Source organism: Callospermophilus lateralis, chromosome 3 (assembly GCF_048772815.1).
Source record: "Callospermophilus lateralis isolate mCalLat2 chromosome 3, mCalLat2.hap1, whole genome shotgun sequence".
NCBI classification, from domain to species: Eukaryota; Metazoa; Chordata; class Mammalia; order Rodentia; family Sciuridae; genus Callospermophilus; species Callospermophilus lateralis.
The window spans coordinates 148,863,657-148,878,289 of record NC_135307.1 but is presented as its reverse complement, the minus strand read 5'-3'; the positions used below and the strand labels follow the sequence as shown (position 1 = coordinate 148,878,289).

The following is a 14,633-nucleotide window of genomic DNA, read 5'->3' as shown; positions in this document are numbered from 1 at the left end:
TGTTCATCTCTCCTTGAAGTCTCTTTCTTTACATTTTTGGTTCATTGGATCTCCCATGACTTCAGCTCTCCAGTGCTTTAAAGACAAGCTGTGAATCTTCAGTTTGTCTGACTTAGCATTGTAATGGTGAGACAGCTTTTTATGCCTCAAACAGAAATATACATTCTTTTTTGAAAAATAAGTATTCCAAATATGTCCATGCTAGTTTGAGATGGTGCCTATGTGTTTCCAGGCTAAAAGACAGGATAGAATCCCCCAAAACCTGGCTGGTATGTAGCTCAGTTGTAGAACACTTGCCTATTGTGTGTGAAGCCCTTGGTTCCATCCCCAGGTCTGGGGGGGGGGGAAGTTATTTTTAAAACAAAACTTTTCAGGCTTATTTTGGAAAGCATTTGCTATTCTCCATATCTGCCACTAGGGGGCAACTGGCCACATGACTACACCTCTTATTAGGTTAGGCCAGGTTTCCAAAAGGGAAATTTCAGTGTGCACTGTGAAAGGCAGAGGCACGCAAAGCAACTGATGTTCAGAAAAGAATCTGTTTTCTGAGTTCTCAGGACATTGAGACCCCAGTCTTTCAATGGGCCACAGCTTACCTTCTGTAGAGATCAGATAACTTCCTTTATTCTCTGGTTGTTTTTAATTGTGAGCACGCATATTCCCAGCACCTCACTCAGTACCTAACCTTTGCTCCATCAAGACCTGAGAGGCTGCCTGGAACCTTTGAAGTGGGCAGGAAGTAGCACCTTCAGGTATATCCGTCTGTCTGCTCAGTAGTGGGCAGGCCAGGGAGTTGGTTCCAACCCAACTTTGAGGATAGGAATTCCCCCATAATAGGGAGATAAGGGCCACAGGGGTATGGAGCTGTCCTAGTTTAAATGGTTTATCTGGGAGAGTGGTGAGAAAACCAAAATCATAGTGGTATAACATAATGGAAGTAGGGGTCTCGTGCAAAGAAAGTCTAAACTGTGCTCTGATTGGCAGGCAGTTCTTCCCTAAGTGAGGAGTCGAGAGTCCATGGCTGCCATCATGTAGTACCACCATCTCCTGCAGGAAGCATGGATAAAGAAGGGGAGAGGAGGAGAGCCCCCTGACACACACACACACTCCTAGTCACACCCCAGTGCTTCCCATGTTGCTCTTCTCATAGCCCATGGGTACAGCAAGACACCTGTTTCCTCCCAAACGCTGGGGGCCTGGGGACTGAGGAATGTAGTTGTGGCTGGATGGGTATTTCCAATGGCAACTCTACCCTCAGGAAAGGGGAGAACAGCCAGACCTGAAATGCCCAAGTTGTAACCATAGGAACTGCTTTGAACACATTATTATCTGAAACAATGTTTTCCCAAATTAACTGATTTCACGAACAGGGGATGTTTATTTAAAATGTAGTTCTTGAATACTCTCCCCAAACTGGCCATCTATGCCTGAGGACCTGGAAATCTAGGAAGGCATGCTGCTCTAGCCATTCTAAAAACAGTATTGATAGACAGAGCCTCTGCCACCCACCCCCAGCCCTATGGGTGGGAAAACCAGGCCAAGCCCTCTCTGTTTGTGTGATGACTCATGGAACCATGGGACAGGCTTCTGGGCATCACCCAAAGGAGGCCTGTTTCTGAGCCAGCCCTTTAGTCCTCCCAGGGTGTGTCCACCCAGAAGCTCAGCCCTGGGAAGGGCAGCCACGTTAAGATAGAACACGGCAGCCTGCAGCAGAGGCAGGCTGAGCCACCCCGATCTCCCAAATCAGACATTTCACTTCCAAATTAAATGAAAACCCCTGAGCGGATTCTTGGTCAGCAAACCTGCTTTCCCCTTATTTGGGGTGGGGATGAGGAAGGAGGGAAGAGAATATTTGTGCTCACATTTTCTCTTTAGTAACACTAGAGGGCAGCATTGAGTCAAATTTCCAATTTCTAAACAGAAAAGCTACTATTCATAGTTCAGTCTTAGATTTTATGTATTTATTTGCCTTTTTGCTCTTGCCATGGCACCCTTAGCATGAATCATGGACTCTGGCAAAAGAACAAAGCAGATGGCCAGAGGCCCTGGGCTGAATTTCTCTGCTATGACTCCCAGGAATGGGGCCCACAGGAAAACTAAGTGAAGCCTCCACAGGAGGATGCTGTCACCCAGTTGGAATACAAAATTGGGAAAGCTGTCTCCCCACTCCTTCCTGCTTCTCATCTATGACAACACCCTTGGGTAATTGGTTGTATCATTAGGATTTCACTGGATAGAACAGCAGCTCAGGATCTCCTAGCAAATCCCAAATATAATTATAGACATCATCCCTCTCCTAGCCCTCCTGATTTCCCACATTTGGAGCTGTTTATTCAAGATGGTGTGTAAAGAATCAACCCCTCTGAGAAGTGACAAACCAGTTACTCCTTACTGCAGTCCCCCTATACATGTGACTTCCTCAAAGGTTCCCTCACTATGCCCCCCAAAGGCTTCACCATCACTGCCTTCTGCCTGTTGGTTAGACTTCTTTCCCAGACTCATCACCACCTGACATTCTGAAGTGAGGTGTTCGTTAACCTGCTTATCTGTGTCCTGCATGGGTGTGTTCCCTATGAGCAGGTCCCAGTGGATCCCTGAGACTCAGGTATTGATACAGTCCTATTGCATGAAATCGCAAATGAGCAGAGGTCAGCAGTGTCCACTCTCTTCTAATTTGCACTCACCATCTCTAGTATGAGACGGAGGTGAGAAGCAGGCCATCTGCAAAGTGTCCTTACACAGTATACCTCACCTGCCTGGTCCTTCCTCAGAAATAACAAGCAGAAATCAATTTTTTTCCCCACCCTGATGCTTCATGGAGGACGTGCCATTTGACAAGCCCAAGGAGACCCAGAGTTCAGTTTTTTTAAATATTTATTTTTTGGTTGTAGTTGGATACAATGCCATTTATTTATTTATTTATTTATTGATGGTGCTGAGGATTGAACCCAGGGCCTCGTCCGTGCTAGGTGTGCACTCTACTCCTGAGCCACAACCCCAGCCCCAACACTATCAGTTTTGAAACCTATAGTCTTAACTATCCTACTGGCATGATGGTCTGTGTGTATCTCCATTGGGTTCACTTACAACAAGGACACCTGGCACTGGAATTCCCTTTTTGCCCTCCCTGGATATTGCTGGAGGCTTCCAGGCTCCTGGCCCACCAGTGGGCTGCCTGGCACCCGGTCTCTCTCTTCTGTTCCAGCTGTGATCCCCCTGACAGATTCTGAGCACAAGCTCCTACCCCTGCACTTCGCGGTGGACCCAGGGAAGGACTGGGAGTGGGGGAAAGACGACAATGATAACGCCCGGCTAGCCCAGTAAGACTGTCCCCTGACCTGACTCCCCTGGCACCCAGAAGGGAGGGCTGTACTAAGGAGGTCTTCCCACGGCAGGGCTGGACCGCCCCTGTGCCTCCTAGCTTGGGGGCAGAAGGGTGGGGTGCAAGACTGGACCAGCTGTGTTCACTCAGTGTTCTTGTCTTGTCAGCCTCATCCTGTCGCTAGAAGCCAAGCTGAACCTTCTCCACAGCTATATGAATGTGACATGGATCCGGATCCCTTCAGAGACCCGGGTGAGCCTTGTGTACTCCTAGTAAAGAGGCGGTGGCCGCTTTGTGCCATCCTGGCCAATGGGCATCCTTCCAAATGCTACCAAAAGCTCACCCATGTGCCATCCAGCTGCCCACACCAAGCCCCACCAGCTCTGCCCCCAGCTCCCTCTGTCCCAGCCGTACTCGGCCAAAGCCACCCTGGCTCTGGCTCCAGACAATTCCTGTTGGATCAGGGGTATAGGTATATGTGTGTAGGTGGGTGTATGTGTGCATGCAAACATGCGTTCCGATTAGGGGATTTTTGTCCCCTTATTTTCTATGGGAGAGGTATAAACATGCCCAGAAAACAAACTCTAGGCAAGTCACAACAAAAAACTATCTCTGTTGAGATCAGAACACAATGTGCTGCAGGGGAGTGGAATTAATTATAAACTGTGTGTGGGTCCTTGGAAGAGCCAGGGAACCAAGGGTGCGAGTCCTCAGTGGCCCCTCCTCTTCCTTCTCTCTGGAGGCAGCACATCACCCTCAAAGCAGCCAGCCCTGGGGTTTGCCGCCCCTGCTTGCAGATGCTGAGATTCTTGTTTAAGTATCTGACTAATTTCTTTTTTTTTTTTTTAATCTTAGTAGGGAACTCCCAGGGGAAGGGATTAAAAAAAATACCTTGCAAATCATTGGTCCTCTCTAGACATCAGTTTACTTAGGCATCAAGTGGGGCTTATCAGTAATGTTAAAGGAGTGGGATGAGGAAAGCAAGTAGACTGGAAGAGTCAGTTCTTGGGGTGCTGGACACTGCTCAGTGCTCTCACAGTTCCTTACTTCACAGGGATCCCCAGGCAGCTACTGATATTCCATTTTATTAATGGCACAAGTGACAGCCAGTTGGTAGCAGTCTGAGTCCTGCCTCTGAACTGCCTGGAGGATGCCAGTGTTGCTGCAGATATTCTTCAGCACTCATGTTCTGGTATGATGGCAGCAATCCTAGATCCAGAATCAGGACTCTGTCCAGGCATATCTCTGCCCTGCAATGAGAAGGGCCCTTGGCTAGGATTTGGTGGCCACCATATCAAACACAGAGTTCTCAGTAGAAAATACTAATAATGGCCCTGCCAGCCCCAGGACATGATAGCCTAAATTCCTTCTTGTACTTCCCACAGGCAGTCCTGGGACCAAGCATCTCTCCCTTTCCTGGTTCCAGGCCCTGAACTTCCACACTTTAGTGTCTATGGAAAACTGGCTTGAGACATGGGAAGTGGTGAAGCCAGTTCTTCCAGCCCTTGCTTTTGGGAGACCTGACCAAAGGACAGTGACCCCTCTCTTCAACCTACTTAGGGGGAAAGAAAAAAACCTAAATGGAGAGAAATGAGCCTTCTCTTGGGCTCCTTTGGAGGCCAGGAAGCCTATTGAAGTATATGCCAGTTCTGCCACACCCAGCTGCTGGCATGAGGGGCCTTGCCATTCCATTGACATTGGGTCAGAATTCTCTCTCCTCACCTGGGGAGGTCCCTCTGCAAAGCAGCAGTAGGAGCTACCTCTCCTCCACCGTCCTCTCAGCTCCTTCTCAGGTTCCTCACTTGCCCCAGAGATTGGTCTTAACCATGTTTCCACAGTGGGTGTCATCCAAGGTGTTCACAAAGATGCTCCTTCCTTCACAAAGGTGTTCCCCCACCCAACTCCACACCCCCATAGAAGACCTTTTCTGGGAACTAGAAATATCTTTTCTGCTGAGCCCAGACCTATTTCAGAATACTTCTCAAATTAGCATTCCACATTTCCAAACTGGGAAAGGAACCCCCAAAGTGATTTGTCATCACCAAATCAAGGGAGTGTTTTTTCCAAGATGCAAAGACAGGTTCTTAGAGCAAGATAGTCTGGCCAGGGATAGAAAGCCAAAGTCTGGGCTTGTTAACCCTAAATATGACTCTAAAGCTCCAAGCCAGGTAGGTTATATGTACCCTGCCTGCATTCCCCACTCCCACCTGATTCAGGATTCTAAACTATTAGGTCTCTGAATTCAGAGAGAAAATGAGGGCAGTCCAGCCTCACTGGCCAGAATAGCATCCTCAGATAAAAGACCCCTACCACAGCCTTCTGAAAACACCTATCTTTTCATTACTGCAGAAGACCAAGGCCCACTCCTCTGGGCTTCTTTCCCTTAAGCACATCCCATCCCACTTTTGTAGCACTGGAGGGGTAGTCTGGACTGGATCTAAGTGCCAGATCCCCAGCTTCAGCAACCCATGAGCAAGCAACACATGGGCAGGGTCTGTCTTCGTGGACTGCAGTGAGGACAGCTCTTCTCCAACCACCTTCCTTCCCCACTTTTCTTCTCTGCCCGTAGGCTCCCCTGGCACAGCCAGAGTCCCCAACGGCATCAGCTGGGGAGGACGTGCAGTCCCTAGCCGATTCCCTTGACTCAGATCGTGACTCCGTGTGCAGCAATTCCAACAGCAATAATGGCAAGAATGGCAAAGACAAAGACAAGGAGAAACAGCGCAAAGAGAAGGACAAGACCCGAGCGGACTCGGTGGCCAACAAGTTAGGCAGCTTCAGCAAGACCCTGGGCATCAAGCTAAAGAAAAACATGGGTGGCCTGGGAGGCCTGGTACACGGTAAGATGGGCCGTGCCAACTCTGCAAATGGCAAGAACGGAGACACAGCCGAGCGCACCAAGGAGAAGAAGACCAAGTCTCGCAAGGGCAGCAAAGAGGAATCCGGTGCATCAGCAAGCACGTCGCCGTCAGAGAAGACCACGCCGTCGCCCACGGACAAAGCGGCAGGCTCATCCCCAGCTGAGAAGGGAGGCGGGACAAGGGGTGACGCCTGGAAGTATAGCACTGACGTGAAGCTGAGCCTCAACATTCTGCGCGCTGCCATGCAAGGCGAGCGCAAGTTTATCTTTGCCGGTCTGCTGCTCACCAGCCACCGGCACCAGTTCCACGAGGAAATGATTGGCTACTACTTGACCAGCGCGCAGGAGCGTTTCAGTGCGGAGCAGGAGCAGCGGCGCCGCGACGCCGCGACCAATGCAGCCGCCGCCGCCGCTGCCACCTCCACGACCAAACGGCCGCAGCGCAGGCCAGAGGCCGAGGGCACTCCGGGAACTGAGCGTGCCTCTCCGGGCCCGCCGGCCGGGCAGCCCACGCAGCTGGTGCTTAAGCTCAAAGAGCGCCCGAGTCCAGGGTCCGCAGGGGGCTCGCGGGCGGCAAGGGTGGCAGCGGGCGGCACCGCCTCTCCTAGCAGCGGCGGCACCCGGCGTGCAGGCGCCAGCGGACAGACCCCTGGCCGAAGCCCGCCGGCGCCAGCGCGCCAGAGCGTCATCCACGTGCAGGCGGCGGGCGCCCGGGACGAGGCTTGCGCACCGACAGTGGGCGCATTGCGGCCATGCGCCACGTACCCGCAGCAGAACCGCTCGCTGTCTTCGCAGAGCTACAGCCCTGCGCGGGCCGCTGCCCTGCGTACGGTCAATACGGTTGAGTCGCTTGCGCGCGCGGTGCCCAGCACCCTCCCCGGCGTCACAGGAGCCACGGCAGCAGCCGAGCACAAATCGCAGACCTATACAAATGGCTTTGGCGCTACACGCGACGGCCTGGAGTACGCAGACGCCGACCCGCCAGCCGCACGCTCGAGCTCGAACGGTGAGTGCGGTCGCAGCGGCCCTGGGCCGGCGCAGCGGCGTTGCCAGCGCGAGAACTGTGCGTTCTATGGGCGCGCGGAGACGGAGCACTACTGCTCGTACTGCTACCGCGAGGAGCTGCGGCGGCGGCGCGAGGCACGTGGGCCACGGCCCTGAGCGCGTGGTGTGCGGGCGGCGAGGTTTCCCCCAAAAGGATTTCTTTTCCATTCTGTCGGTGTCTTTTTTACATGCTCTGGTCAACCGAAAGGCCGGCGCCTCCTCTGTCAGTGCCGTGTACGTGTTTGGTCAAACGTTCCTAATGGTGCCTGAACCTACACTGACGCCACTCAGGTAGTAGACGGATAGGAAACAAGTCATACTGTTGGAAGTGGGTGTGCTAGCCTAGCATCTGCCTCGTACCTGTGGAAACTCAATAGCCATTGCAAGAGTATTTTTGTTCCTCTATAAGAGAAATAAAGAAATTCGCAGCCCTTTGTTTTTAGAAGGGAGTGTTTTACATGCTTTTTTTCCCCCCATTTCATCTTTTTCCTAACCTAGCGACTGACCTCTTCCAGGTAGCGGTCACTTGCGTGCGGTTGGTAGCACCCAGGGTTTAGGAACAAATGCGCAGTCCCGGACTGGGGTGGAGGCTCCTCTGCGGCTCCCACCTGCTTTCCATCCCACCCAGGTTCTTGGAGAAAGCAGGGACCTTGCCGCCCGCTAACGCTATAGTGGTCACTATGGCCCTTTAGGAATACACGGCTCCATTTCATAAGCAAAACCTACTCCCACAACCCTCGTCTCAAGCAACATTCACACTGCCATCCAAGCCGTGGGGGACTGTAGAGTGGGCACCAGAAAACCTACCTCGCAGGGCGTGGTGAGGTGTAGTTAATCTATCCCGGTGCCGGGCAGCTCAGGTGCCAGGAGTTTTCCAAAGACACCATGGGTCCATAAAACAAGGTTCTGAACTCACAAGTTGGATTGGCCTAAATAAGAGCAAACATGACAGCCTGCTCACATTTCTCCTTTGAAGACACTTCCACAGTGGACTGTCGCTGGAGGGCCTCTTATAAGGTGATAGCACTTCTGTGACCCAGAAGAGAGACAAAGAACTGTGTAAGCCCCCACCAGGCTGCTTTGAAACCCGGCCTGGCCCTCTTTCCAAAGAGAAGGGGCTGAAGGATGCCCGCTCCTGGTAAGGAAGCAAATCCACCCCACACCTCACTTGCATCTGTCTGGGTTCAGCCAGGTAATGGGGCTCACTGTGATTGGGGCCCATCCACAGGGCAGGAATGGTCCTGCCTCTGGCTTCATAACACATTGAGGGAACAGCCCGATATCCGAGCCGTCTTTTTTGGTGCCTCCTACATTTCTTGAGGAAATTAAAAAAAAAAAAAAAAAATGTGTCCTTAGCTACCCTGTTTTGAGCAGCAATATGCAGCCTTTTCCTTCCAAGATTACCTCTGGAGACTACCATTCTTGGCCAAGGACACTGAGGAGCTAAACCTGCCTCACTAATAGCTTGTTTCCAGGAAATAAGGATAAGATGGGTAAAATCCTCACTAACAAACTAATACTTCCAAACCTGTGAGAGCTTTAGAATAGTCTCTGATAATCCTAAAGAAAGAAAGGAGAAAGCACCTGGCTTCCAGTCAGCTTATCCTATAAAAATTCAGGAGCAATGGGGTGGGGGTGGGGGGTCATCTCTTCATTGGGGCCAGCTTCTTCTCCTGAAAGGATGCTTTTTCCCTGTGATATAAAGAGCAGCAAAAGCAAAAAAAAAAAAAAAAAAAAAAAAAACTAAATAAATAAATAAAAATTTAAAAAAGATGGGGAGGGAATTTTTTTACTTGTTTGAAAAATTATAATAAAATAACTGAGTATATCTCCTGTGAGTAATTATTTTTTGTTTTTAATTATCCCACAGCCCGTAGAGTTTTCAGTAATTTATTGAAGTTTTGCAGAAGTGGTTCCTTAGATCAGATTATTTATTAAATAGAATCTTTAAGACTTTTTTCAAAGTTTTACTTTTCATGCTGATGAAAATACTTTCAATGTGAGATAATTACTAGCATCCACCTCCCTAATAGTACTGGGTTTCTTTTATTACTCAGAAAAAAAAAAAAAGTAGTTTAAAAAAAAAATCTCTCGTTGAGAGGGTCTGTGGCAGCTTTTTTGGACTGGTTCCTTTCATCACATCACTCTGAACAGCTACTTCACCTTCCAAAGCTGTGGGTCACAGAAAGTATTGCTCCCAGTGTAGATAGCACCTGCTTATGCTCCTCGTCCTTAGAAGGTTAAGATAGCCAACATTAAAAATGCTTAATTGTGCATTCAGCAACCAAACTCATGCACAAGAAGTTAAGGAATATAAATACTCAGATTTTTTTTCAATTTTTTAATGTTAAGACAGCCAACTAGAAATTTCCAAAACTGGCTATGCAAATCTCATCTTTTTCATGCTCTCATCCATATTTCAAACAAAAAGACAAACTGAAACTAAAAGCAGTTCATTGTAATAAAGGAAAACCCTCTAAACAGGCAGAGTAGTATATATGTATTATCAAAAAATGAAGATGTGTTCTATGTGCTTGCATTGCCAAGTTATCTCCACCCCACCTCCATTTGATGACAGATGTGCCATAAATAAGAGCCTGGGATATAGCCTCTGACTGTGACTTTGGCTTCTCTGGCCATGTGAAAGGCCTCTAGTCCCTCTGCTTGGTCACAGGGTGAGCTAGACAAACCTAGGCACCTATTGGTGCCTGCTCCACGCTGCCACCTTAAACTCAGTCCACACAATTAAGAATAACCATTTCCTTTTTTGGGAGATCCATCCTCTAAACAGTTTAAAAATACAAAAGTGAAAGAGTGGATTGTAATATGAAATGTTCTAGACCTGAGCACCCATATCATGCTCCAAGTTGTTCACAAGAGCTCTTTAGACTTGGTCTCTGGCCAAAGGCCCTCTTAGTTCTGGCTTGGGGCAGGAACTATTAAAAGCTGTGTTAATTATATGTGGTACATGAAATTCTCTAATATTCTTCTATGATTTGAGGGCCCTTTGTAGATTAGGAAAAGGGAAGAAGGCAAGTGCCACCTGTGCCATGGCAGACTCTGACCATGAGCTGCCTACCCATCTGATCTGTCCAAACTTCCCTTTCTGGGAAGGATGGATGGATGTCTCTGAGCAACAGCATGTTTCCAGAAGGATCCCAGATACTTCTAAGCTCCTGTGGAGGTTATTTCAGAAATTTACTTCACATTTCCTGTACATGCTTTACCCGGGTAAACAGTTTTTTTAAAAAAAATATTCTTAAGGGAAGGTGTTTTTCAGTGTATTCTGTTTGTGGATTTCGTGGAATGTTACATTGAAATTTTACAAGTCAAGTTTAAACTGTACTATAGAGATTATTTTTATATTATTTTCAAAACATGCCACAGAGCAATATTTTGCACCATTATTGTCACAGGGTTGTCCCTTAGAAGGGTAACTTGCTTTGGGAAGGGACACCACAAGGGACTCTTGGGATTTAAGTGCTTTTTGCTGTTTGTGCAAATACCCTCTGAAAGCAGAAATGTATAAATGTCCTTTCTTTTTTAATTGAGAGCTTGATTTTCTTTTTCCTGTTCATAGGTTTTTCGTACTGCACCTTTCCTGAATATTTTATATTCACTAAGTTACTCTGGACCTTTTCTTAGCTATTACCACACAGTGTCATTTGAATCCCTTACTTTACAAATTTAATGTTTTCCAAAATAATTTATTAATTCTACTGGTTTACTATCAGAAATTTGGTGGCATGAGATAAAAAGACGCTCCGCATCCCCAGGTGCATACCTCAGGATGTCGAAATCCTCCATGTGCCACCCACCCATGTCTTGCGGGGGGAGGGGAGGGATGGTGGGTGCCTCACTGCCCCCTGCTTAGTATCCAAATACAAACTTCACCTAGCAATATGTCATATTAGTTTAAAAAAAAAAAAGGGCTGTACCTATGAATGATGGGAAATTTGTGCAAAGAAAGAAAGAAAAAAGACTTCCAAACCAGTGTGTGTAAGTTCCATTTAATGAGTCTTTTTTGTTTACTGAGACCTGGAGTACATGTTGAAGGCATCACCTGGATGTTTGAGTTTCCCCACCTAGTGGGGACTTCACAAATTAAGTTCCTCCAGCATTCTGTTCACTTCTTCCAATACTTCCAATAAATAAAAATTAGATGTGTTTCTGTGGCTGAGCCACAGTCAAGCAGTGGCCTTGGCCCCATTGGGCTACAGAGGTGGCACCTGCTCTGAGAGTCTTGATTCTTCTGTCACTTCAAGATAGGCATGTACAAAGGGCCCAAAGGTGGCCGGTGCTCCTGGCTCCAGAGAGCAGGCAGCCCCTTCCAAAAAGCTTTAAAGTGTTGGCTCTCTGGAGACCTCTTCCCACTTCCCTGTTACTCCTGACTCTGACCTCTCTTTTCTAATATAATGGCCATTCTGGTGTGGCTCTTCAGGGCAGGGACCTCAACGTCATTCTTGCTTAAATCCAGTCCACCCCACTGCCCTTGTCCATTCTGCAGCACTGATCCTGTTGGTCCAGAAGGTGATTGTGTAGTATCACCTAGTTATCAGGGAGGTGGGGCCAGGGTAGTGCATCCTAGAGAGACCAACACATACCCAGACTCTGCCCCATACCTGCGATGCTGAGGGCCCCCACATGCACCCCAGAGGCCCAGGGCATACTGTTTTATGAGATTTTCATGACAGCTATAAGCAGTGTGCAAGATGGTCTATTATCAGGTATGCAGGTAACTTTCTCAAGTCCCATTCTTCCGTCCTACTCCAACCCCAACAGAGAGAAGATGCCCTACAGGGACAACCCCACACACACACACCCAGGAGCAGCCAGGCATGCATCTAATCAGTGCAGAGAATTTCAGGCTGAGCCAAAAACATACTCACAGGAACAGCACAGAAGCCATTATCTACAGATACACTACAAATGTGACTTTCTATTTATTTTCCGAAATAATTTTTTGAAATTTGCATTTTTAGTATTTTAGACTTGCAAAAAATAAATAGGGTTGGCAGGACCCAGTTTATTTAATTATTTATAAATAAGTAAATAAGTAAATATTTATATTAAGTAAAAATGCATATTGCTTCTTTTTTATTCCTCCCAAAGAGCATCTCAAAGAGATACATTATATACACCTACCAACTATTAATTTGACACCAGATGAGGAGTACCAGTTGGTTTGAAGGGTAAATATAGGCAGAATCTGCCCAAGACCAAAGCAATCTGTTAATGTAATAAGGACAAGTAGCTATTTCAGAATGTATCTCCAAATACTGAAGGACTACTTTTAATGAAAAACTAGCTTCCCATCACAGAATAAAAACCAAGACCTTACAAAGACTACTCCCACCCCTGTATGACTTTGCCCAGAGACTGAGGCCATCTGTAATCACCAGTCACCTTCCTGTCTCAGGGCCTTCACATGTGCTCTCTCTTCTACCTGGGACAGTCTCTTTGCAGGGAGCCCATTACTCACACCTCACTACCTGTCAGTCTTTGCTCCAATGCAACCCTCAACAAGGTTTTCCTTGCTTTCTTGATTTAAAAACATAACACATCCCACCCACTGTACCAACTTCCCCATGCATCTTCCTCTTGTGCACTTGTCTGAGCACTGCATGTGTGAATTATTCATTGATCCATTTATTACATCCACCAAGCTTCCATAGAATGTAAGCTCCATGTGGGCAGGACTTCATGTATGTCTTACTCACTGCTGTATGCTGGCACCTATAACAGTGCCTGATACCTGTTAGACACTGGATAAATATACATTGAAGAAAGGAAATGATATCAGTAATTTGATAGCTATTAAGAGGTCAAAAATAAATGTCAATTTTGGCCATGATCAAATCCAAAATCTTGGGCCTGGGGATATAGCTCAGTTGGTAGAGTGCTTGCCTCACATGCACAAAGCCCTGGGTTCAATCCCCAGCACACACACACAAAAAAAAAGTCCAAATTCTTCTGCTGTCCCTACTTACAGAGACTGTTAGCTGATTAAATGACTTGGTTCCTTCTCCTGCATACAAGAGGGCTAGATATGGTAGTGAGCTTATCCACCTGGTGGCAGCAGTAGCCTGTCTCTGACTCTGAACATCTGCTCTGTGGTCAGAAAGTTTGGAACAAATGGAGGTAAAAACTGTTTCCTCCTGGTTAGTTCTTATAATCAGATGCACTGTGAGGGGCATCCATCATGCCCTTCCTTGATGTCATTGTAGACCTGGACCATTCTACAGAAGCCTTTATAAGCAGTCCTTAGGTATCTCTTAATTCTTTCTAACCCAAACATAGTAGCAATGGATAGTCCAGCCAAGCAAAGGGATCCTGACAACTAGAAAACCCATTCTTCAGTCACCAAACAGCAGGGCAACAAAGGAAAAGGAACTTGTCACACAGAATAACTGGGACAGGGGTGGGTAGCGATGTTGACCAATGTGGAAACAGCAGAGAGCTAAGACAGCCAAGTTCCCCAAGACTCAGTCACTGCTGGGTGTGCAGTGGAGTGTCAGAGCCTTCACACCACAGAGCCAAACAACATACACCTCCTTGGGCCCAGGCCCCAGAGGGGTGGTCCTCAAGCTCTGGCAGGCAACTTTACCCACAGCAGAGGGGGGATGATCCCCCTCTGAGCTGCCTCCCTCTGCCAGATGATTTTCACAACTACCTAATAGTGATTGGTGTTTACTTCCAGATCCTTTGGCCAAATACGTTTTCCTCTAAGAGTTTTTGGCAAAATACTGTTACCAGCTGCTTATAGAACCTTTGTCCTGCTGTGTCCTGGTTAAAAGGCTTCGTCCTCTTTACTCCTCTTCCGTGGTTTTTGCTTTCATTTCTCTGGATGCCATCTTTTGGGGTCTCTCAGGGGATTGGTTCTCTTTGTAACACCCTCTGTGCAGCTGTCCAGCAGGGAGTGGGCACGTGTGTGTGTCCCTGCATTTAAATTGCCAAATAAACCACGTCCCTTTTGTTACTGCCCAAACAGCCTGGAGTATGCTCCTGCCAGGACCCAGAGAGAGGAAGTATGCTTTCCCAAGGCCCATGTCCTTGGCCCACACAGAGCTGTCTCTGTAGCAGGTACCCACAGAGGTCTCCCAAGCCCTGTGGGCTGTACGGCTCTTTGCATATATCCTTCCTGATTTGAAGCACCTATTTTAGTATTATGAGTTGGCAAGTGGGAGTGAAGCAGCTTGTGTCTACTCACTTAAGTTCAAAACAAGTAAAATCACCATGAGCACGTGTTGGATATCAGCCATGTCTTAGGCCCTGGTCCACACCGAAGCAAATGCCCTCTGCCAGAGCCAGTCTGCATTCAGTAGGAGCTTGCCCCTCCCACACACCCAGGTGAGAAATGCTGGGCTCTCAGTCATACAAACAAAGGAACACTTAGGAGCAGGGCAT

General features: G+C 47.9%; 1 protein-coding gene across 2 annotated transcripts in view; it reads left to right on the top strand.

The window, feature by feature from the left end:
* Otud7a (OTU deubiquitinase 7A) overlaps positions 1–7,343 on the top strand; it is a 126,994-nt gene extending 119,651 nt beyond the window's left edge. For both annotated transcript variants that reach the window (XM_076848875.1, XM_076848874.1), the window contains exons 9-11: positions 3,206–3,320; positions 3,490–3,574; positions 5,892–7,343. In XM_076848875.1, the coding sequence (XP_076704990.1) occupies positions 3,206–3,320; positions 3,490–3,574; positions 5,892–7,343 (1,652 nt within the window). The remainder of the gene's footprint in view (positions 1–3,205; positions 3,321–3,489; positions 3,575–5,891) is intronic.
* Positions 7,344–14,633: the final 7,290 nt, after the last annotated feature.